At 44.1% G+C, this 25,920-nt stretch overlaps 1 protein-coding gene across 4 annotated transcripts in view; it reads left to right on the top strand.

Annotated features, from left to right (window-relative positions):
- Positions 1-25,920, top strand: part of Kcnip1 (potassium voltage-gated channel interacting protein 1) — a 366,806-nt gene that overhangs the window by 170,779 nt on the left and 170,107 nt on the right. Inside the window, exon 2 of one of the 4 annotated variants that reach the window (XM_010622188.2) lies at positions 13,212-13,432. The exons of the other annotated variants lie outside the window; for them this stretch is intronic. Coding sequence (XP_010620490.1) covers positions 13,411-13,432 — 22 coding nt within the window. The 5' untranslated portion in view covers positions 13,212-13,410. The remainder of the gene's footprint in view (positions 1-13,211; positions 13,433-25,920) is intronic. 4 annotated transcript variants of the gene reach the window in all.

Raw genomic sequence — 25,920 nt, forward strand, 5'->3', positions numbered from 1 at the left:
TGTGTCCCTTGGCTTCTGTCTGTTCCTTTAATCCCACTTTCCCAGTTCCAGTTCAGACTCCACTGCCATCTCTGACTTTCTTCTAATGGCCTTTTTACCTCCATACTCACTTTCTAGAGACCAGCCTCTCAATGCCTCTATCCAGATCCTTCTGTCTTCGTGAAAATATGGTTGCATCTCCTCAGTCATTTGTCAGTGGCTTCCTGTCACTGTCAGCATTACCCTTACCCTTTTACGCAGTGCTCAAAGGCCTTCCCAAGCTTCCCATGCTCCAGCACTGAATCTCCTGCCACACTAATGACGTCGAACCTTACTGGATGCCATGTGCATTTCTCCCAGTTCCTCTGGCATGAGTTTTTCATACCTGAATGCTTAGGTGTGGAATAGAGGTGTGTAAAAGTGAAAGTTAGAAGCATAGCTCCATCACTTGCTAGACTTCTGGGACCTTGAGCCAGACATTTGATCCCTTTGTTTGTTCTTCCCATCGATCACATAGGAATAATAGGAATAATAGGACCCACCTCATGGGATTGTCAGGATTCAATGGCATAATTCAAGTAAAGCACTCCAAACATAACGAGTACATAGGAACTATATTTTCACATATTTGCAGTATATCCCAAGGTAGCTACTCACGAAATGTCAAATCCAGGAAAAAAATAAATTAGATTTCAACTAGTCCACACCTTTATTTTACAGAGGGAGAAACTGAGATCCTGTGAAGATAAGGATCCTCTTGGCTAACCTGAGAATCTGATTTCTGACCCCAGCCCAGGGCTCTCTGTTCTGAGGCCCAGCTAACTTACTCTGGTGGCCAAGTTCCTCGAGTCCTCTGAGGGCTCACCTGTGATGAGAGGGATACCTGCTCAACCCCAACCCCAAAAACCCATTTGAGGAATGGGTTAGGGCAGGACGGAAAAGCTTCGCTCCAGCTTAAACCACTGAGTGGAAATCAAATAGCATGGGTAATTAGGAGCAAGCTGCCATCCAAGTTTAGGAAACTTTACCAAAGATTGAGGCCCTGGGCTCTATCTGAGGTGTTCCATACTGGGTTCTGTCTATGGCAGGAGCCCAAGCCTGGGGAGCCAGGGTGGCCTGGGCTCTGGAAGCAGCTCTGTCTGTGGGCATGTCTTTGTAGAAGAAAGTGTGTGGGCTTAGCCCCAGCTCCAGCACTTGCCAGTTGAATTACCTTGGGTAAATGATTTATCCATACTGACCCTCACTTTGTTCTTCTGTAAAATGGGAGGTCATTGTAATACCGATCCCCTAGAGTCTCTGTGAGAATAGAGGAAGTGGTCTGCCTAAAGACACCAAAACAGAGCCTGAGGCTTAGCAAAGACTCACTAAGCTTCTGGAAATGGTATTCACCAAGCACCCTGTGTAGAAGTCCCATCTCTGCAAATTCGTGCACGTTCCCTCCCTAGAATGCAGAGAAATGAAGACCTCTGTGAAAACCCTGCATAAATCTTTGCCGATTGGCAGTTTTTCCTCGAGTTAATTTGGGAGCTCGTGACCTTTCCTGTCGTGCATTTCTCTGACTCAGACTGCAAGATCACAGTGCCAGCCAAATGTGTAACAAGCCCCTTTCCCAGGCAACTGAGGAGAGGCAGGAGTGTTCTGGAATCTTCTCTTGGGGCGGTAGTGGGGGGTGGGAAGAGCCGTCTGACTGAAGCATCCGTCTGACTGAACAGAGTAATTCCGAAAGTGTGCCTGACATCTCACTCAGCAGGGGCAAAAACCACGTCCCTGTGCAGGCTTCTGTGTCGGAATCACCAGGGAAACAGGGATGCTGGAGCTGAGCAGGGTGCTCCTCTGGGGTGGCACAATGTGGTGTTCCATACAATCCCAGCGTACGGCCATCCTTTGATGATCTACCACAGGACAGGCCCCAGCTCAGTACACTGAGCCTCCCATTAGCCTGTCTGCCTCTTGTTTGCCAGCCTGTTGGCACTGTTACCACAGCTGTGGGTCAAACCTGGCTCCTCCACCTTCCAGTTGCATGACTTATAGTGCTCACTCATGTCATCTTTCTCTGGCCCCAGTATCCTCGTTTGTAAAATGAAGCATGTTGTCACCTGCAGGCCTTAGAACAGTGGCTGGCCTTTGGCACAGTTAGTCAGTGTCAGGACTTTTGTCACTGTGCGCCTTCCATAGGACCCCATTTCCCAGATGAAGAGAGAAAGGCTCCAGAATGGGAAAGCACATGCTCAGGGTAGATTTGAACCCAGGCCTGCCAGGTTTCACTCTGGGCTTTTCTACACTTCCCAAGCTGTGTTGGAGCTGTCATGAGCAGGGTTTGTACATCTTCCTCCATATCACCTATGCATTGCACCCACATTACATCAGACTTTAATTGGAGATCTGTCTTTCTGGGCCTTGCAGATGTGTTGAACTTGGAGAGTTACCCAGTAAACTCAGATAGTGACATGTGGGAGGGAAGTCTGAGCTCTTGTCAACTGCTCCTTACTCTCCTGACTTTGTTCATCCTCTCCCCACCGTTTGGGACACCTCTACCCAGCCTAGCACACACCTTTTGTCTGCCCATCTCCTTCCTGTTACTTGCAGCATGGCACAGGCACATCACCCTCCCATCCCAAAGCTGGTGCAGTTCCTTCTCTATGCTGGTAAGGTCCCTTGCTCAGCTGCTCATGGAGCTCCAAGTCACGAAGCTTTAACATCAGAGACCAAGCCTTACCTACCACGCAATTCCTGACATAGGACAGGAGTTAAATAATGCTATGCGTTTACTTACTAATTCTGCCTTACAAAAAGACCTGAGGTACCTGAAGGAATGAAAGTTAATAGAACTGAACTAAATGGAAGTAAGTGTGCTTGCCCAGAAGAAACACCATGGGCTTGGATTCAGAAGGACCTGGATGAGAATTCTAACTGACTCTTTGCCTCCTATGGAACTTTGGAAAGCTCCTGTGGCCTCCCAGAACCTATGAATGCTGACCCATTGTGAGGACCCAGTGTGTGAGCCACACGCCCACATCAGCAGCTCACAACCCAGGGCAGAAGCAGGCAGGTGGGTTTGACATTGGCCTTTTCAACTGTTCACTAATGATCAGATGACCCATGGCGGGTGGTCACCGGTTATTCTGCTAAAGAACATGCTTGAATGGTGCTCCTTGGAGTTCTTGTGTGGGAGAGTTATTGAATTGGAGGTTTGCACCCTCATTTTCACACTCACACTGCACCCCTAGCATCAACAATTCAGAAAATTTATGTTTCCATTTGTCCTTGGTTCTTAGTAACTGCAAAAGTATTTTAAAAACAAACCAAAACAAAATGTCTCTTGTTTCGGGGGTCATGATATAATCTAGTATTATGTAGCATTCATTTTGGGTAGAGTTTATGGTTTTAGCTTTATAAATGATTGTATTGTCATCTGACATTTATAAAAACACAACAGCTCTAAATGGGTCATCTTTTTTTGTTGTTATCTTTTACTGCATGTTATGAGGGACATGGTTTGCTGCAGTGGTATTTGTGAGCTGAAGGCGTTAGAAAGGCCTCAGAGCCCGGTATCGTCAAGGATGGGCTGCTGGAGAAATGATGTATTTTGCCCAAGGCCTGCCCTCAACAGACCTGGAGTTTTCCATCAGTCCCACCCAAACTGCTCTGGAACTAAGGCTCCAGGTCCGAGACCCCAACTCCCACATAACTCTCCCCTTGCTGGTCCTGCTGCCATGCCCCAGTCAGCAGGCCTTGTGTTTAAGGAGTGAGCTGCAAATAGCTCCAGGTAGCTGAATAACTCTCTGAAATTTGTGAGATCCTGACAACCTTCCTTCCAACACTGTGTGGGCTGCTGCCAAGGCCTGCAGGTCAGACGGTAGCTGTGCTGTTAATGTCTAGCTGGGCAAAGGTCCTTATCTGTAGAATGGGGCTGCTCTGTAAAACTGGCTCAAGGAACAGATGAAATGTACTATGTTGAGTGCCTAGGGTACACCATGAGCTTGAGAAAACTTAGTTCCCATCCTAAGGTATCCAGAAGGTAATCAGAAGCAAATGTCCGAGGATGTAATAGGGTGGCCAATAGGGTGGCCAATAGGGTGGCCAATAGGGTCTATTCTGGGCTTATTTGAAAAGGAGAGAGCTTTGTGGAATGCCAGGGTTAATCAGACCCATGACCACCCACTTTCCTATCTCTGTTCCTAGGCAAGAAATTTGTGGCCCATTCTGGGATCTCAAGATGTCACAGGGCCACAGATATCTGATCAAAGAAGTCCAAGGGCATAAAGAGGCTTTAGACCATTTTTCCTTTGAAAAGAAGGAGATTTTTCTAAGGGACTTATGCTGATGAGCTCTGAACAAATCTCCCAGGCAGGCTAATGCTCCGAAATTGATGATGGAGTCCACCTGGATCTATTCAACTATTCAGCAAGTCAGGGCTTTTGTATTGCATGGAAGACCCCCTTCCCAAAAATACCACTGTGGTGCTATCTGTGGTCAGGGGAAAAGTATGAGTGAACATCCCATTTATGTTAATTGGGACTTTTTCAGAAACTCAACTCTGTTTAAGGAAAAAAAAAAAAGAAAGAAAGAAAGGAGATTTATTGGTTCATGTAATAAAAGGGCCAAGATAGGCACAGGTGAATCCAAGTGATCAAAGAAAATATCCACAAGATTCTGGTTGATTTCCAGTCCTCATGTCTGTTCTCTATGTTGGCTTTAGTCTCATAAAAGCTCTGCCAAGAGTTGTGCTAGCAGCCCCAGATTTATACTCCATTGCTCACCAGTGTCAGTGAAAAGGACCTCTCCTCAAGAGATCCAGGTAAAGCCCCAGGCCTGGATCCCATTGGCTAGATTGGGTCATATGCTACACTCTAATTGGCTAAATAGGGGAGGATGGGAGGAGAATTTGGCCTTGCACTGTACTTGCGGGGAGGAGTAGGTGAACCAAGGAGCTATGACTAGAAGGAGAATGACTACTGGGCCAGCAGAAACAAAACGTCTCTGCTCTTCAAGAACACAAGGTTTCTGCAAAGCCTCCCCTCTCACTAAGGCATGACTTGCCTCAGACTCTAGCCTGAACCGTCATCAGTCATTCTAGCTTTCATTCACAGGGCGCTTGCTTTTGTTAGACACTGTGCTCTTGTTTGTACATCGATCTTCTTGTAAACCTCTGAGATGTGTGCTGTGATCATTATTGTCATTTTACATATGACAAAGCACAGATTTAGGAGATAGAGTAACAAAGCTGCTCAGATTTTTGAACTCACAGTCTAATTCCAGACTGCAGACTCTTGGCACCAAACCATAGAATCTTCCGCAGGAGTGCTTTTGTTCTTTGGGTCACTAGGCTTTAAATGCCTTCTTCCCATTCCTTGCTCACTTGCCAAGGTCTTTTTTCAATGTTACTCCTCTGAATAGCTTTCCCAGGGTTCAAGCTGAGCAAGATCCTTTTCTATATCAGTAAGACCATCAATACCTAGCTCAGTACTGCTGGCGTTCGTGTTTCTCTTGGAAAACAGAGACTGTCCCTCTCATCTACTATTCCAGCACCTAGTACAGTGCCTGGCACACAGTAGATGTTCACAGCTCATCAGATATCTTTTGATTGCTTAGATAGCAATATAAACAGAATCAAAACATACAAAGTTTCTGGGCCTCCAGAATGTGATTATTACTAGTGTTGATGACCTGATCACTGTTGAGTATTGTATTAATAGTAACCAGTATGTCCGTCACTATCTTTGCAAAATTGCTCCTTTTAATCTTCCCAATAATAATATGATGATGATGTCATCACTCTTCCTGTTTTATAAATGAGGAAACTGGGATCCAAAGGAGTAAAATGAATTTCCCAAAACCTAACATATAATGTAGCTGAATTTCAAAGAGAAGACCATCTTTATACACTCTGCCTCTCATGCCCAGGGAGCTGCCTTTAAGATCAGCCTGCTGCATCACCTGTGCAGGCTAATGTTAACCTTAAGGCTCAGAATTCGGGTTGTGTTTTCCCAGCATCTGTTGAACCCTTTTTCTATGTTTAGAGAATTCTCAGCATTAGGATTTCTCTCTCCCCAACATAGTCTACCAGCCACCCTTCCTTCTGGGCTAAGAAACAGCAGCACCCACCTGAAGCTTTGTTCGGAAGGGTTCACCCAAGGAATAGAGGAAGGAGATGAAGTATGGAATCTACCTTGATAAGCGTGGCAGAAGGGGCAAACAGCTTTGTGGAAGAAATGCTGGGCAAGTTCTGGTGTCTCCTTGGATGGGCCACAGTGTCTGTGTTGAGCATTGGAGATAATGGAACTTTCTAGAAAAGCCACAAGAGGGCTTGAACTTTATTCCAGGTAGAGTGACTGCCTAATATCTTGACCCCTCTAGAGAGTATTTGAACTGCCAAATATCTTTATAAATCTTCTCTACATGAACCAACTAGCATGTTTTCTGCAGTGCATGGTCAGACATTCTGACTGGTGCGCCCATCCTCATACTATGAAGCGTGTGGGTTTTGGGCAAGGCTATGTGGAAGCTTTGGATGCTGAAGAAAATCAGGTGAGGATGTGATGGCAAAGAGATACCTCAGGGAATTAAAGAGAGAAATTATGAAATGTTAATGGGCTTTTTACTCTTCATCAGTATTTTCAAACTCCGTGTGCAAAACTTACCTAGGAATGTTATTAACATACAAATCCTGACTTAGGAGATCTGAACAGGTTCTAGGATCCTGCCTTTTTTTCCAGTATCAGGTACTGAACTCAAAACCTTGCACTTGTCAGGCAGGCACGGTGCCACTGAGCTACATCCCCCAACCCAAGGACCCTACATCTCTAACAACACTCTCTTCCTCCAAGTTTCGCTAATGCTGCTAGTAAGAGGACCATCTGTGGAGTAGAGGGCTTCCGAGACCTCACGCTTCAGGTGAAGCATGGCACGTTACAGAACTGCGTACTTCAGCTTCGTAAAATAAGAAGATCAAATCATCCCTAGCAAGTCTACCACTAACAATTATTCCCATCTTTGGTAATAGCCACCCTAAGACACCAGGAGCTTTGAATCTCATAATTAGCATGCTTTGTTTTGCCAATCCTGCTCCTAATGAAGACCTTTTAATAAATTGCTTTTTGGAAGAAGCAGGATTGGTTCATTTACCATACAGTGCAGGGTGATAGGAACGTGGCTTGCTATCTGTACCCTCCTAGCGAATGCCATTGTTATTCAGGGCACTACAGAAGCTTCCCCACCCTAGCCCTGCTACAGAAAGCGAACCCTTGAAGCACTCGGTCTTACCCCCCAGAATCCTCACCAGTTACAAACATCCAAATGCTGGCTACATCACTTCCAGACCCAACTCATACTATCTGTGACAGCTATCCACTTTTAGGTTCCTTACTGCCAGGCCTTTGTGTCATCAGTTCCCCGGCCTGAAACACTCTTACCACCTGCATGCTCAACTCCACCATGGCCTTCAAGTCCCAGTTCCTGGGTCACTTCGTCTAGGAAACCTTCCTTGATCTTCCTTTTTTCTAATCCTTAAGTTGCCTTGAATCCTAGAAATTAGTACTTTATTTCTAGACTTTTTTTTCCTTGTGCTTATAACCTGCAGCAAACTCAGGCACAAACTTGGGTAATCAAGAATTGTTGTCTTCTTCATTGTTACAAGATTAATTTTGACTTTAAGCACCCATTACTCCAAGTAATAGAAATGGAATCTTTGCCAACTTAGGCTCCCTTCATCTCTGGGTTGAATTTACAGGTCTGGCAGCTTCTACCATCTCAGGTAGAGCCACCAAAGTATGACCAAGGCTGGGCTTTCAGTCCCCAATCTTTTCTGTGTCAACATCTTCAGAGATGTCCTTCATCCTGTTTCATCCCCCTCCCCTCTTCCTTTCCTCAGCTTGAGCACATTTTATTTAAAGGGCAGAGGAGGGCGTGGTGAACCAGAGATTTCTCTGATCAAGCATGTAACCTTCCAGTTCTTTTGTTTTTTCTACAAGTCCTTCAAAGCTCTGGGCTTTTGGAATCCAGAAATCCCAGGAAATCAAAAGATTTTTCTCTCATAACTGCAGTTGCCTACAGTTGTACAAATCTGTTTAGAAGCTTAGAATTCAAGTGGCACCTTCTTTGTTCTCTGCTTTCTGGAGGCGGCAGTGTGGAACTCCCTGCCTCCTGCAGCTTGAATGGGGGAGGGTCTCAGAGTGTCAAGGATACCAAGAGAAGAAAACACAGACTCTGTCAGGACAGGCAGTGCCCCTCACTCCATGAACTCAGTGCCAGGCATGGAGAGAGGGTTAATACCAGCCAATATTTATGGCTATTTGTAGTAATTTGGCCCTGTTCTTTCCCTGTCTCCTAATCCTATGCTGTGGGTATCAGTTTAATCCCAGGAAGCTAACATAGAGAGAGTTGGGTAACTTGCTGAGGCCATAATATAAGGGTAGTCTGACTCCAGGCCCTCCAAGGCTCTCCTGCCCAGCACTAGGCACAGTGCCTGGGACTTGGTAAAATCCAGCACATGGAATTATAATCTATCACTTGAAAGTTGTGTGGCATTGGATCAGTCCCCAAAACTGGTAACTCTGACTTTTCTCATCTTTACATTGAAGGCAGTGAGCCCTTTAACATAGGGCTGCTGGGAACATGGCCTGAGGTTACTCAAGTTCAAGTTCTTTGAAAGTGTTCAGACTTTGAATTTCAAGGTTCGGGTGAACCAAATTCAGATTTTAGCTCTTAGATTGCCAGCCTTGGGAAGTCACCTTCCCTCTCCAGCTGTCAGCCTCCTCCTCCACAATAGGCAGAGTCCATGTCTCTCATGAAGAGTAAATAAATGTTGGTTCCAGCAGGGAGTGGAAGTGGGCGATTTAATAAACCAAATGGCTTACCTGGTGTCAGACCTCCAAATGTTTTCATTTGTAGCTGCTTATGTACCAGTTTATCTCAGCTACAGGAGGACCAGGTCACCTTGCAGCTAGCCTCTCTGTCTGGAGCCTGCTGGGGTGACTCAGGCCCAGGGACTTAGGCTCCACCCAGCCTGAGATGGTGCATCATTGTCAGGGCTGAGGCCCCTCCTGCATGCAGAGGACTGAGCTGGTTGCTTCTGTTTCTTAGACAGAGTCCGATGAGTGTATTTTCCCCCTCAAGCAGGAGTTGCTTCATTTGTTCTTCTAGTTTCTGTTTCTTAGTTATTATTTCTTATTCTGCTGAATTGTCCCCATGGCTGCAGATTTTGATGTTGCTGGCTCAGTCAGCAGGGACTACAGTGCCATTGCCATGACTTGAGTCAGGGTGGAAGAGGTCAGGAGCAGGTGCCTGCCTGGCTCTGTGTTTCAGGATGTCCCCACCCCCACCAAAGACTAGGTAACCCTTTACATTAGTCTATTTGGGGTTACTATAACATACTATGTGAGGCTGGGAAACTTTATAAAGAAAAGAGCTCTAAATTCGGCTTACAGTTCTGGTGATAGCTTTCTTTTTGGCAGAGTCCTGAGGTGATGCAGGGTATCACGGTGAGAGCCAAAGGCATGAATATGTGTCTATATTCTGCTGGTCTGTGACTTTTTACTTATAAAGCCACCAGGATATGATCACCAGTGCTCCACTGTAATGGCCTTATCTAATCATAATCACCTCTAAACACTAAGGTCAGACTAAGCCACAGTTTCTTAAACCTTACAGTGGGTACTGAGCTCCAACATGACTTTCAGAGGGAACAAAATCTTAGAAAATGGCAGCTACTCCATTAAAGACTTTTGAAAGGAAAACTGTGTCCTCTGATTCCCAAGTTGTGCACCCTATTGTAAGTTCTCCTTGACATCTGGCTTAATAACTCAGTGGGACCCAGTGGGGTGCCTGGGCTGAAGGGCAGAGAGGGAAGACATGAGCTTTTCTTCCGTCCTTGCTCTGAGCTAGAAGACACAGTTTTGCAGGATGGAAGAAGCTGGAAGACATGGAACTGGGGACTGTCATTTCTTTGAACATGGTGTCTAGAGAACACACAGCTCCTGTTGCCGTGGTGCTGCAGAGGAGACCAGTGGGAGCCACCTTTGGAGCCACATCTACTCAGCCCCAAGCCCCTTTGAGTTTGGCCTCTGCACCTGTTCTCCAGTGTGACTGGTCACCTCAGAGGACCTGGGGGAAACTCCAAAACCCTGGCCTTCTTTTCCTTTCCTTGAACAAACACCTGCCTTTCACATTTATTCAGGGAATGGGAATTAATATCATGGTAAATCTAACTCAAACATAATCAAGAAGGTAAATCTACTTTGGAGGGGAAGAAATCTGATCACTCATCTCCAGGCCAAATAAGTAGGTCTCATATCTCCAGAATCTACAGCTCAGTGTGAACTGTGCTCTTAATTTCTTCTGTCAGAAAATGATGGTGAGAAGAGACCCAAGGAATCGTCTGCTTCTCTCATCCCTCTGGCACAGAGACTGTTTTAGTTACTTTTCTGTTGCTGAGACAAAATACTCAATACCCAGTTAAAGGAGGCTCACAGTTCCTAGATGTTTTAGTTTATAGTTGGCTGGTGCCAAGGTAGGGTAGCATGGCAGAGGGGCATCGCATAACAGGCATGCAGAAGGCAGAAAACAGCAAGCTACATGCAACGAGCAGTGACCACAGCAGCCCTCTCCAACGCATATTTTATCCAGGCTGCCCACCCTTAGAGCAGGTAGCACTCATACTTCTAATCCCAGTATTGCACCAGGAATCAACTACAGCATCACATCCTTGATCCCAGCAACACACACTAGATCTAGTCATGACTGCATGAGGCTTTGGGGGGACATCTAGATACGAGGTGTAACAGACCAAGCTCAGCCTTATCTCCTATGAAATGAGATGCATAATACCCATGAGTTAGCATGGTTGTTGAGACTGAAATGCACAGCCCTTTCTCTTCCTGAATATAAACTCCGTAAAGGCAGGATTTTGTTTGTTCCCAGCAATGTCTGTTCCCAGTGCCCTCTTTGGTAGGTACTTAGTGGAAAAAAAGCCATCAGTGGGGCTGATGAGACCCAGAGAATAGTAGTAGCTTACGTAGGGTCCCAGCAAATCAGAGCAAATCCCTGACTCAAACTGAGGACTCCAGAGTCCAAACCTGGTCTCTTTTTCCTATAGTCTAGGGAAGGATATGTGCATCTGCTATTTCATTCCACCAATTGCTACTCTAGGTGGCCTTGGGTGCTACCTTACTTTTGCTGAACCTCAGTTTTCCTAGTGGTACAATGCTAATATTTTAGGGAATACCAGACTTCCACTTTGGAGAAAGGGCCCTGTGTCCTGTCTGTCTCCCAAGAGTTGACCATTTGCTTCCCCAGGCTGTAGCAGCCTGAACCTTTCCTCTCCCATTGTCAGAATCTCCCATCCCTGCTCCAACCCTTCCTTTCAGATCCCAATCTCCCTAAGGAGATAACAATGAAGGCAAGCATTTCTCTGCCACCAGCTTAGAGAAGTCAAGCTGGATGGAGGAAGGCAAAGGGGCCAAAGTCATCACCCTCCTTCCCTCCCCACACACCTGCTGAGACGTGAGGGAAAGCAGAGTGCCCTGAGCTGGCACACCGTGATTTAACACTCTCTCACTCCCGCACCTGCAGTGCACTGGAGTTAAAAATGACCTTGGCAAGCAGCCTTATGTATCATCTGTCTAGAGTAGAAAGCAGAGTTGAAGAAAATCTACCCTGAAGTCTGGAGAGCAGCTGGGGACGGAGGAGGGCAGGAGAGGAGGCAGGATGGAAGGATGTGTCTCCAGGGCCTTAGGCTAGATGAATTAAGAAGAGGAGAGTCAAACTGTGTGGCTCTGCTCTGGAAAAACTGATGCCGGAGAAGAGATTACAACCCACAATGTCCCTAGAAGGCAGCTTTGCAAAATGAGATAAAGGTTCATTCCTTGGCCAGCATAGCCAGGGAACACCCACCCTCAGGGCCACTCTGTGCCACAGGCTGCCTGATTCAGTTAGTGGCTCAGAGAGGTGGGAGCTCTGGCATAAATACAGTTTCCAGAACAGTCTCTCCCCTGGACAATGATGAAAAAACCCTCGGCATTGGTAGTCCCCTGGCCTGGTTTCTATGATCCTGACTCTGACTTTTGTATGACCTTGAGTGAGTCACTTTCCCTTTCTGAGCACATGATTCTTTAACTGTAATATGTGGAATATAATGCCCAAGTCAGTTTGAATGAGTGGAACGGTGGAAGCAGTAGTAACAAGTGTGGACTTGGGAGTTAGGTTGCCAAGTTCTATGATTCTGGGCAATTGATGTCATCCTCAGCCTATTTTTCCATCTGTAACACAGGTATGCATGAGTGTCTGTTTTCCCCCTTTTCCCCTTGCACTGAATATTCTATTTGCCCTTGGGATCCACTGTCCCCTTGACTTTCTATGGGGTGGGGAAGCTGACCAGGGAGAAACCATCAATAAGCCCCTGCCCTGTAATTTAACTACTTATTAAGCAGCGGCACCATCTGGAGGAGGCCAAGAGGAGGGTAGCATTTGGTGTCAGCTCTCAGGCATGCTCCCCAGGACTCCAGCAGGGTGCCTTTATCAGTCAGCTTTCCTGTTGCTAGACACAGTGTTGAACACCCACAATTTAAAGGAAGAGAAGCTTATTTTGGCTCACAGTTTCTGTGGTCTTGGTCCATAGTTGACTAGCTCCAAGGCAGAAACTGCATGACAGAACAGCAGCAGAGAGAGGGAGGAGGAGCCAGGGACAAGAATACACCCCATCCAGATCACACTTATAGTGATCCACTTCCAACCAGGTGACACCCTGGAACAGCACATTTAGGTGCTGAATTCATCAGCAAATGAATCCACTGATGAGTACAGCACCCCACGATCCAATCTTCTTCCAAACACATGAGACTTTTAAGGTACTTTTTAGATCTAAACCATAATACTGACCATGGTCTTGGGCTTTCTTTTTTTTAATAGCCTTCTTTCCACTCTTCAGATAGGGAAACTGAGGCTCCCAGTGTTCCTTGCCCAGATAAATATACTTTCCCTGGGCCTTCCCACAACTGTCTCCACTGCTGCAAACAGTACCTTTCTTATACAGCCTTCATATTACCAAGTTGAGAGAGTCATTATGTGTGATGCCCTGACTAAAGCATTCATACCCTCTGGCCATAGACAGGACACCATTTCCCCATAACTTTTGAAAGTGAAAATAATTAACAGTACCAATTTCAGTCCTTTCAAAATCTTGCCTGATCCTTCCAGGAACCCTGGGGGATGCTATTATGGTTATTCTCATTTTCTAGATGAAGAAACTGAGGATCTGAGAATGGTTCTCAACCTGGGCTAAGCCTGGAGCCCTAACTGACCGTACTGCAGTCCCTCCCCATTGTGACAGAGAAGCTAAGAAGTCCACATGCTGAACTTTCAAGGCACATTCTCAGATGGAGTTGTCCTCTCCACAACCCCTGTGAGACCCACACCATTCGGAAATCTAGGCCAGTAATGGCAAGAAAACCTATGACATGTATGTTATTTGTTTTTCTTTTAAGACAAAAGATGTTAATGTGTGAGTTGTTTTATCTAAACTAAAATCTCACTATTCAGTCTTAATTGCAGCATTGGCACTTTGCGAAGAATAAGTGGGTTTGGCATTGTAGTTTGGGCATTCATCTCTAAAAGGTTCTCCATTGCTTGTCTAATTTAATAATTAAACAAAAGTGATATGATCAGCACCAATTGCTTTAACAAATTAAGACACACAGTGCATGATGTATTAGGCTCTTTTATCTTACTATAATTAAATACCTGAGTCTGGAAACTTACAAAGAAAAAAAAAGATTTATTTAGCTCAAAGTTTGGAGGTTGAAAGTCCAAGCATCATTGTGCCAGCTGAATGTATCGAGGGACTCCTGGCTGCATCGCCTCATAGCAGATGGCATCATGGTAGGAGTACATGCAGAAGACAGAGATCATGTGACAAGACAAGAAGCCAAAGAGAGCGTGGTGTCCCACGAAAGCTGTGCTAATTCCTTTTAAGGGCTTGTCCCCAGTGACATAATAACCTTCTCCTCGACTCTACCTCCTAAGGTCCTGCCACCTCTTAACACCTCACAATGTGAACCAAGCTTCCAACACATAAACATTTGGGGGAAAACTGTACACAAGCAAAACGGATGGTAAATTTCTATTATCATTATTTCAAAAACACTTTTATAATGATTTGGGGGGCAGAAAGTTTCTCTGAGGCTATTTTCTTCCTCATAGCTTCATCAGCTTATATTCTCATCACTCCAGTCCAAATAGCCTTGACATTGGTTTCTTTTTTTGGATTTCTGTTGTTGTTCTTGTTTTTAGTGCTGTGGATTGAGCCCAGGGCCTTGCACATGCCAGGAAAGTGCTCTTCCTCTGAGCTGCATCTCCCTTTCTGACAGCCTTAACTGTGTACTCTGTTGGGTCAAAAGCCACAGAGAATCTGTACAGACGGACAGTTGTTCATCCTTCACCACCATATCCATCCTTCCTATCAACAGTCCTCATTCCACAAGCCTGCCCTTGGCACAAGAGATGTATAATAAAACCTGGGTTCTTCTTCTCTCAAAAGTTCTCAGTCTGTGGAGGAGACACTCTTGAATCGATAACTACAGGATGCTCGATGCTCCAGAAAAAGGGCTTCCTTCTTCCTCCTCCCAGAGGGAGGAATCATTCATCTTGTTCTTTCGTGTGCCAAAGGCTCTGTCCCCTTGATCATTCATTTACTTAACCAATGGTATTCAATGAGTCACTTTCTGGCCACTCCATCTTGGCCTCTTCCATTGAGATTCTCCTCCATAGGTCCTCACTAAATGATACCTGTCTGTAAGGTTATGGGCTAGCTTTCTGTCTCTTCTTCTGTGGTTCCATCCATTCATTTAGCCTTAACGTCATCCGTGGACAATTTGCAATTCCTGTGGTCATGACTTCCAAAATATATCTCATTGTTTTTGTTTCCCTCTACCTCTTCCACTCCCTCCCTTGTCCAAGTCAAACTCATCTCTAATCTGGACTGTTGCAGTAGTTTTAGGATTGTATTCTTGCTGCCACATTTGCTATTTATAAGTCATTACCAATTCATATTAGGTTGTCACAATTGAGCACAAAACATTTCAGTGGTTTTCTTTGGCACTCGGTGAAAAATCCATACCCTTGACCACAGCCCTTAAGGCTGCACTTGCTCTGGTCCCTGCCAACCCCTTTAAACCCATCATTCACCCATGGCTGTGGCCTCCTTGCTCTTCCTCAAACATCAGGTGCTTTATTTTTTTCCACTTCACCTCCACCAATCTGCCCATGGCCAGCAGCACCTTCTCAATATCTGGATATCAGCAAAAATTCCCCTTCCTCCAAGACCTCCCTTGGCCATTATGTCTGAAGTAGCCCCTACCCTAGAGAGTGCTTCTCCTCCCATCATCCTGTTTTATTTCCTCAGTAGCATGTATCTCAACCTAAACATCATGTGATTCTGTCTGCTTTCTATTGTCAGTCACCCCTTTTAGGCTTCAAGCCTTAGGAAAGTAGGGACCATACCTGCCTTGTTCCCCATTCTTTCCAGCTCCTAGAACTCAGGGCCTGGAACAGGTTAGATTCCAGGAAGCAATTTGTTAAGGAATGTCTTAGTTTATTTTCTGTTACCATAACAAAATACCAAGAATTGATATAGAGTAGCAGTTTATTTAGCTCATGGTTTTGGAGGCTGGGAAGAGCACAGAGCTTGAATCTGATGAGGGCTTCTTGCTGCATCATAACATGACTGAGGGGATTGCTTGTGCAAGCACGCTAGCTCAGATTTCTCTTCTCTTGTTATAAAGCCCCTAATTTCATCATGGGACCTGACCCTGATGACCTCATCTAGCCCTAATTATATCTCAGAGACCCTCTTCCATTATCATATGAATTCAGGGATTAAGTTCTAACACATGAACTCTGGGAGAACACATTCAAAGTATACAAGGAACCAATGTCCCGCACTAGCCAGAGTGAAGCAGGTGTTTGGGTTAATACCTGAATAGCTGCCACAAGTTGAAGTGTATCTTCCAAGCCCAGTTTACTCCATTCTTGGGGTATCTTGAGTATGAAGATCTCAGTGTAAATAAAAATGTGCACTCCCTAAGTTTCTGCATGCCTGAGCTGAAATGAGATTTACTTTCTATCATCATCATGATCCTCCTCATCCTCACCAGGAAATCAATCACCTATCATCTTGGGTGCTGGTACTGACCAAGAAAATGCGCTGAAGAGCTTTTGGGGGGCTTGGCTCCCATAGCTCACATCCTGTAAAGAGACCTGCTGCCAGGCTTCCTGGACAGAGTCCCTGCCCCACAGTGCCTCCCATCACTTCACCCTGCAAAATTTCAAAAAGATGTGTTGAAGCACAGTGAGGAGGCTGCTAGAGTGTGCACAATTACAGTCCAGGGATTGCCAAATGGAAAATGAATCCATATTCCTCACACAGCATCCCTGTGATGATTTATTACTCCAACAGCCGCTGCCCAGCACTGCTACATGGATCTCAGGGACTATAATTTATCCACAATTACACTGAGATAACTAGTGGAAAAGTCACAGAACTCACAGGATGAAGACTTGCTTTGTCCTGAGCGCAGGGTCATGAGTAAAGGCTAAGAAGACTGAGCACCTCCTCTTCAGTCACGGAATACAGAGCATGGCCCACCCCACCCCTGGGCATCTGAAAATCAAAAACACCGACTGACAGAGTTGTCTTGTCTCATTCCTGCCCTAATCATTGTGTTGCTTTATCCCAAACCAACCCAATATCTATAGAAGATAGAATTTCCAAAACTCCCAATTATATTGGCAGGTAATAGGGATGAAATGTGCGGCCTGTGGAACAAGAACCTAAACATTTCTCACTGTCCCTGGTAGGCAAGGACTTGGTGATCATTCCAAAAGGTGGGTAGATGCTGGCAGGCTTAATGCTATTCACTGTACCATTTCTGTGTTGAGCCTAAAATGTGTCATTTCTGGGCCCTTGTCGCTTCAGTGATCTTATCTGTACAATGGCATAGGGCTTAGATAATCTCATAGATGATCTTGGGCAAATTCCAGTTTCACTGTCTCACCAGCTGTGAAGCATGGGCTTGATAATCTTGGCTGTGTGATCTTAGATAAGGGTACTTACCTATACCTCTCTTGGCCTTGTTTTCCCCTTCTGTAAAATAGGCTAATGGTAGAAAGTAGGATATGGAGGATCTCTGAGCCCCTTTCCTAGTGCTACAGATGATTCTGAACTGCAAGCAATCTAATGTTCCTCACAACCCATTTCCCTCTGTCTGCTATGTTACAGGCCAGAGCCATTCCTCTCAGAGCAGTCAGTTCCCACCGTGAACCACTGGAGTCTGTCTCATTCATCTCTCAATCCTGACTGTGAATCTTCTATCTGAGTTCCCAGTAAACTTTTAGCCAATCCTGACCATCAAGTGCTACCAGTTCCATTAATCCCACTGGGAGGAATTCATCATTCTCAGCTGAACGAATGATGCTTCCAGCCTTACCGTGGGCGGGACTACTCAGTACTTATCACAAGCCAGGTCTTTTCGTGATGCTCCACTCTGCAGGCATCCAGGCACCTGAGTGACTTTGTCATCTTCTCAGACCAGTGGCAGAACCCCCAAGAAAGGCCCCCCATTTATAAGTGGGAGACAGTTTGAATGAGCTGAGATAGTTAGGAGGCTCCAAGCCACAATAACGTAGTGTTGTACAGAAAGAAAGAGATTTGCAGTCAGGCAGACTCAACCCTGTTTCCTCCTCAGAAAATCTTTTCACTTCTTTGAGGCCTGGTCTGTGCACCTACAAAAAATGAGATAATGACATTCACCAAGCAGAGCTCTTAGGAGATGCAGATAACAACTTTGAAACGCCCTAGACAAAGCCTGGCATGCTTTAGAAGCTCAGAATTTTCTGGATCCTCTCCAATTTTCCCATCCCAGTAATATCATGTGCAGAGCAAGATGAGAAAAATGTTCCATTGCCAGCTCCTATTCCAAAGAGGTATCCCCATCTACAGATTTATAGCACCTGGGCTCCTAGCCATACACCCGAAAGTCAGACTGAACAATGGTAATAATAGTTATTCAGCCTTATCACACTGAACCAAGGACGTGAGGTAAGCAACAATTCAAACCCACCAGTGTTTTCTAAACACCTACTATGCAGCAGGCTCTGCCATGGCCCCCAGAGAAAGATGGGTGAGAAAATGTATCATCAAAATTAAAAATGTGTTTGAATATCAGACACAACTGGGTTGGAGAGCTAGACTGAGTCATAAATTCCCCGTGTGATACAGGAAAGTTCATCATGTGAGCTCTTTAGACCTCAGCTTCTAAATCTAAAATGTCTCATAGAGTTGCTAAAAAGATCACATGAGATATGTACTTAGCAAATAGCCTGGCTTACAGTTGTCAAAAAACAGAAATTGTCAAGATGCAATCTTGCAAAGACAGTAAGATGCACATACAGTCTTAGTTGGTGAGGGCTGCTATAGCAGAATAGCTCAGGGTAGGTAATTTATAAAAAGTAGGTATTTGTTGCTCACAGTTCTGGAGTCTGAGAAGTCCAAAATCAAGGCACCCACTGAGTCAGTGTCTGTGAAGGGCCCATTCCTCATAGATGATGCTTTTTAACTTCATCCTTACTTGGAAGGAACAAAAAAGCTCTCCTGGGCCTCCCTTTAGGGTTTAGCATTCCCATTCATAAGGGCCACCTCACAACAGTACTGGCCTTGTGATAAAGCTTCAGTACATGGATTTGGTGAGGACACAAACATTCAGACCATAGCACATTCTTCTGTAAATACTCAGAAAGATGCTTCTCGAGTTAAAAAAAAAAAAAAAAAAGTAGACACAGGTACCACTCATTTTTCTAAGGATGATTGACCCTAACAAAATGCCACTTAAAGAAAGTTGAAACGGAAGTTAAAGGTTCATTTTAAATAAAAAAGTTTGAAATGAGGCTATACCTTGAAAAAATGAATTTAAAATTATCTTGTCAACAAAATATAAGTTGTAATGTTTTTCCATTAAAAATAGGAATTATCAAGAGTTTATAGGTAGTGAAGTTTTAAAAATAACACTCTTTGTTTTGTTGGACTTTCATGATATAGTAAATAAGGAGAATCATTTTCAGCAACTACATCAAAGGTTTATCGGTTTTTTTCCTCAGTTGCTACCCTTCATTAGATGGTATCATTATTCTCTTTAGAAACACCTGGATCTTTGTTGTTCTCTCTCCATTGTTAACTGCCTTATTTCTGTTTTTTTTTTTTAATGTTTCTTTCTCTTTCCTCTCTTGTTTGAATTTAACTGTTCCCCTGTCGTTCTGTGTTTAAATCACTGATCCTGTACTCTAATCTGTCTAATCTGCTGCTGAACTCATCCAGTAGGCTTGTTCAATATCTGGATCATCTGTGAATCTGTTTTTGTTCATTTGTTTGCTTTTCCTCTTCCTGCCTTTTCACATCTCCCATAACTCTGATTGTGTACTGGATGCTGTACAAACGAACCATGCAGGTGCCCCCTTTTGTTTTCTAGAGAGACTGGGTGAGAGGCTGATTACTTCATCCTTGGCTGGCGTTGGAGTGGGCTGCAGTTTTAGAAAGACAGTGACTGCCACCTCTAATTTATCACTCTTATTTGAGTGTGGCCTGCCACGACTTTTCTCTAAGAATTTAATTGAAGGGCCAGGGATTTAGCTCATTGGCAACGGTGCCTGACTAGAATTTAATTGAGCTCCTCAACCCTAAAACACGAAAGAAGAGTCAGTTCTGCTCTGCCTTAGTCAGCTTCCCATTATCGTAATAAAATACCTCAGATAATGTCTCCGTCAGCCCCTTTGCTTTGGGACTGTGGTGACACAGCCCATTGTGGAGAGAATGTATGGTGGAACAAAACTACATACGAGCCAAGGAACCGAAGAGAAAGACTGGATGAGCTGGCACCCTCAAATCCCCCTCAGGGGCACACCGCTGATGACTTTCCACTAGGCTTCACCTCCTAAATGTTCCACTACCTCCGAAGAGTGCCTAGCTGGGAACCAAGCTTTTAACACAGGGGTCTATAGGGGACGTTCAAGATTCTATGCCCTTTTGACATTTGGAGCTTTGTGATCTTCAAAATTTGGCAAGTAAGTGTCTTGAAGGGAAAACAGCGAGGCATGTATGACGAGGTCTTGCCTCTCTAGTGGAGTGCTGTCTCCTAAGTCCCATGATCAGAAGAGATCATCCCAGCCTTCCATCCCAACGTCCCAGCTGCCACCCATGCTCCCTCAGCGCTTAGCAGTGTCCTGGCTGTTAAAGGCAATAGTGATCTGGCTCCTTGCGCTCAGGCTCCTATAACTTTCAGTTCACCATGCCAGCCCAGCCCCACAGCCAAAAACCTCTGTTTCTGCTTCTCCCAGCAGACAACCTCTGTTTAGGCCAACACTAATCCTCACCCAGGTCTTAAGTTAGAAAATGCCTCCTGAAAGAAAATTTTCAGCAGTTACTCATCTTCCAGGGGAGGGCTTTTCCTTTTTCCAGTTTTGGTCCATTTGATCATCGTTTCCATAGCCTTCAAAATTTTCTATTGTTGAAGTTTTTATACATTGTTTTATAGTTATTGCAAGGGAGAGGGGAGTTGGCTGGCCATAATCTACCACATAGTACCTTATTTTTAAATGAGCAAATTAGGTATTGTATTATTAATTTATACAGTAATATCTTTAAATTTGCATGTACATTAATCACATTTTTTAAAAAATTCAGACCAATCTGCATTACATTTCCTTCTGATTAAGCTACTTCTTTGCGAATTTCCTGTGTGAAGGCCTTTTGGTGATAAACCCTCAGATTTCATTTCTTCACAGATGTCTCTAGTTTGCTCTCATTCTTTACATATACTTTCATTAAGCATACATTTGCAGGTGATCACTTATTTTCTCTTGACACAGAAATACCATTCCATTGTCCTCTGACTTCCATTGTTACTACTGAGAGAACAAGTATTCTGAGTGTTGTTTTCAGATGGCCTAACTTTTCTGTGTGGTTGCTTTTAAGATTCTCTTTCATAGGTTGTGTTACCTGCTCTTTCGAGAATCATGCTCTGCTGGGTGTGCTGGTGCACACCTGTAATCCTAGCATTCAGGAGGCTAAGGCAGGAGAATCACTCATTGCATTTGAGGCCAGCCTGGGATCCATAGTGAGTTCAAGTTCAGCCTGAAATACGAAGCAGGGAAAAAAAGAATAGTGCTATATACTATTTGAATAGCCATAGTAGGTGACCCTGTGTTGGACCTCTCATTTGTCCTCTGTATCTGATAACCTGATAACTTTCTTTTTTTTCTATCTCTCTAGCTTGATTTCTGGGTAATTTATCCACAACTATCCAATTCTTTGTTTTTCTCCTTACTTTTGTCTAGCTTGCTGCTTAATTTACTCATACCCGTACACTGAGATTCAAAAGGTCTAAGAAATATATTAGCATATTAATTTCTAGATATTCTCTATGGTTCTTTGTCAAATCTACTCAAGCATTTTAATAGTATCTTATTACTTGCTCCTATTTTCAAGCCTTTCTTTTATTTCTTCAAGCATTAGAAACATCACCATCTTATATTCTACATCTCATAAAAATTCTAGTATCTGAATCTTTGTGATCCGACTCTGTATCTGTTGCTTCTGCTGGCTTGCTCTCATTGTTTTGTGTTTTATAATTTTTGACAGTGAATGTTCCTTGCAATTTTATCCTTGAGACTTAAGACAGAGGTAAATGTTCATTTCTCCAGAAAGGACTGTATTTACATCTTTCAGTTACTTGGGATAACTACCAATGTTATAAGTCCATTATTAAATTAAATTTTTCACTTGAGGTTCTTCAGATCACAAACCCAAGTGGAGGATAGTGTGTGGTTAGAAATTCTCAGGGAAAATGAGTCCGCTCCCACCTCCCTCCCCGCACCCAGCATCAAAGTCAGGATAGGAAAATTTTCTATCATAGTTCACTTCTCATGCACCTTCTGATTCCCATTTATATTAAAGGTCTAGCCGATGAGGCCTAAGTTGTATGTCAGGATCTCCACCTACCTGGGAGAACCTAGTTTTACCTTTTGGTTTCCAAGGAAGACTTACAGTTAGTGTCAGTGGGCTTAGGAGTGACCCATAAGCAAATAATTAATTCTTTTATAACCATCTACTTCAAGACAGTGGACCTGCTGCATTTGCACCCTGTTCAGCAGTCACTCATTTGCCCTGGGCTAAAAACTGTTCCTTTTTAAATGGGAGAATCCTGGTCTGGTACTTCCAGTTTAAGAGCTGGGGCCAGAGAATCCAAGTAGTGCATTAAGGAACTCGTCACTGAGAAGGATGGGATCCTTGCTTGGCTTCTGAACACCCAAGTATAAGCCCTTCTAACTTCACTAGAGTCCACCAGAGCCAGGAATCCTGTTGTTGGAAGCTACATCTCCTTGAATGACAGCATATGTCACCTGGGCTGAGAAACTGTATGCCGCATACCATCCTTGGGTAGCCTAAACTTGCATCCACATATCAAAGAATGAGTTCCTCAGTTCTTTTTAAAAGCAGTGATTTGAGTCTCACCATTGTTCTTGCTAAAAAACAAAAACAAAAAACAAAAAAACTCCATTTTAAGGGACTGACATTTGTGCAACTAATTTATAAAATGACTATCTGTCTCTTTGCCACATTAAGAATATTATGCAGTAATTAAGGAAATCTGGGATGGTGGTAGCTGGTTTACTGTAGATGAAGGCACAGCACAGGTGATTTACCTGCAGCATTCCTGAAACTGTTCTTGAAACACTAGACAAAATTCCTATGTTTAAATATGCTTAAGAGATGTTGTATATTTGAAACTCCTCTCGAAGATTCACAAATACATTAGAGATTAAAGGTTTACATAAGTCCTGTAATAATTCTGTTTAATTTTATGTGATTTGATGTTTCCAAATCATAAATGACCACAAAAAATATGGGAAACGTAGAATACTGATCATTTCTGGAGAGTTCGCTGCTGCCATGGATTTTTTTTTTTTTGTCATCTTCTAACATTGAAAGTGGATTATAGAGAAAGTAACATTTATTCAGCAAATATTTGTTGAAAGCTCAGTGTGTGTCTATCACTGTGGGTATACATCAGTGAATAAAACAGATATGGTTCCTGTCTTGTGATTATAGGGCAGTATAATGTCATGGGAAACAGTAAGAAAGAAGTATCCAGTGGTTAGACAGAACCTGTTCCCCAAATTATTGGACCATAGCCATGGAACAGGTTAGACCTTTGGCTAGGCATTTGGCTATTTTATCCACCCTTGAGGTTGAAAAACTTATTAAATAGTTGTACCACTCAAGAGAACTATAAAGATGACTAAGCAGAAACATACTTGGTTCTGATAAAGATTTTATCTAGGAAAAGAATTTCAAGAAAGATTATTGGGTAAACAATGAGGTAGTTTTTGTGGCCAATTGCATATCTGATATACTAAGGATTTTTTCTAAAAGGATCCATATAAGTGCCTGGTTCATGGTTAGCCAGAGTGATGATGATGATAATCGTGATGGAGATAACAATAATGGTGTTGTTGCTGAAGATGATCATGGCGATGCCAAAAATGGTGGTGGTAGTAGGTGATGGTGGCAGTGATGGTGACAATAGGGTTGATGACCATAGTAATATAATCCTCAACTCTTTCCACTTAATTCTTTATTCAGTTGGTTATGTAAAACTATGAGTCTACTTAATAAATAACTCTTAAGCGCATCCTTTTGGTTCTTTGGTATAAGCTTTTATCTTTTCTCAACAGCCCTGTAACTTAGTTCTCTTCTTCCAATTTCTATTTTTCCAATCCATCCCTGCACTGCCTAGGTGATCTTCCTCAAGTTTAAGTCTAACCACAACTCTTCCAAGCAAGCAGCATCTGAAGTCTCCCTGCACCTAGATGGAAGGTTCCAGGATTCAGTCACTAAAGACTTTGCACAGGATCCCTGCCTAACCTTATCTCTTCCCCTCTCACTGTGCAGTTCCTGTCCAGTTACACATGATCACTGTACCCCAATCACATCATGCACTTTCACACATCCATGCTTTGATCCCCCCTCCTCCCCCTACTTGTTTTCCCTTCTTCTTGCCTTGTAGCAAAAACATCCTTCAGAGTCCACTTCAGTGATCTGAGTCTCACTGGGATTTGCCTAACTCCATCTTGGAAATAGACTGCACTGTTACTTTAGCTGGGCTTCTGGAATACACTCTGCATTTATGTGTATGATCTTCACCACACCCAAGGTCATATTATCAGTGTCCATGCTGGGAGGTACAGCTTCAGGTCGCATACCACATCTGAGTCAGTTTGTTCTGGACCCCTTCCCAACACAGAACACCATTAGCATTTACATTGGTAACCATCGCAAATCTTGAGGATAAATGCCCCCCTCCTAAAATGACAACTATGTAGACCAGATTACAGAGTCTGGCCCACACACTCCTGATGCTTCTGAAGCAGGATTTAACCAGGTTTGGAATCTATGTGAGTCTGAGGCCAAACTCTCATTGCCTTTTTTTGTTGTCCACACAATATCACTTGTTTTTGTGAAAGTAAGTGTGTGTGTGTGTGTGTGTGTGTGTGTGTGTGTGTGTGTGTACATGTCTACGCACACATTATGATGGACTGGTGGGTGACCTAGTCCTCGGCTCTACAGATCAAGGACACTGCATTTTCCCAGCCTTTAAGAAGTTATTAAAATTAGAGCCATTTATCATAAGAGGTCTCAGTGCAGCATCAGTCACCAGGAAAGACCATGATACATCCTTGGGCAGTTGAAACAAATAAATCCATACATTCACACATTGATTCCTCAAGTATTTATTGATAGGCTGTTTGCCAGGCACTGTGCAGGGGGGAGGGCGAGAGGAGAGGGGCTGTAGTGGATGGACCATGGCACCCGAGGGACAGGGTGACAGAAGAAGTAATAAGAGGCCAGCAAGGGACAGATCATTTAGAGGCTTGAAGCTGGGACTTTATTGTCGGTGCAACTGGAAGCTGCTAGAAGACTTGAAGCAGGAATGACAAGCTCTGACTGATGCTTTTCAGAGCTCAGTTGTGTTGGGAAGGAATTACAGAAGGGATGAGATGATATTCAGGTGTCCAGGCCAGGGCAGTTGCTGGCGAGCAGCAGGGCCAGTACTCAGATTTAGCTCGACTCCCTGAGGACACTCAGCCCAGCTGGCCTTGGAGGGCTCCCAGGAATGACATCATCTGCAACTCTCAGCTGATTGCTATGCAGGGAATTCCTTCCAAGGTTGTGCAGAGGCCACATGCTCCAGCATCAAGCTATGGCCTAGTGCCTGAGAGAGGAGAGAAGAAACTCAGTCCTGATGAGTCTCCTATGGCCTATACATTGGCATCATGGACACCTTGAATGATCTTCACAACTGTCCCGTGAGGGATGTCCCTGATGACTCATAAAAGCCTGAACAGGGAAGAATGTCTAGGACTCATTACCTTTACCCATCACAAAACCTGTGTATCCCTGGTTTTTATTTATCTGTTAATCATATCCTTAAGTAGCACCCTTACTATGTTACAAACACTTTACAGGTAGTAATTCTCATAACCAGGTGGTGCAGTAGGAACAGTCATTCCTTATTTAAAAGACAAGGAAAACTGCAACCTGGAGAGGCTAAGGAACTTGTCCAGAGCCACACCAGGCCAGGATTTAAACTTAGCAGTCTGACTCAGGTGTCCTTTTATGCTCTACAGCTCGCCAGTTCCCTCGTTAGCCTTGAGCCAGGACCACAGGAAGATCCCTTCTCCCTAGCATGCTGAAGTATCTTGTGTGTATGGTGGAGTGGATGAGCTGTTCAGTGACATGATTATCATTTTGGGGTCTATCAGGGTAAGGCAGGTCTATCAGAGAAAGCAGGCTGGCCAGTCATTTTCAGTATAGGTAAGGAAGGGAAGGTGTCAGACAAG

Source organism: Fukomys damarensis, unplaced genomic scaffold, assembly GCF_012274545.1.
Source record: "Fukomys damarensis isolate Sample0158 unplaced genomic scaffold, DMR_v1.0_HiC HiC_scaffold_9, whole genome shotgun sequence".
Lineage (NCBI taxonomy): Eukaryota > Metazoa > Chordata > Mammalia > Rodentia > Bathyergidae > Fukomys > Fukomys damarensis.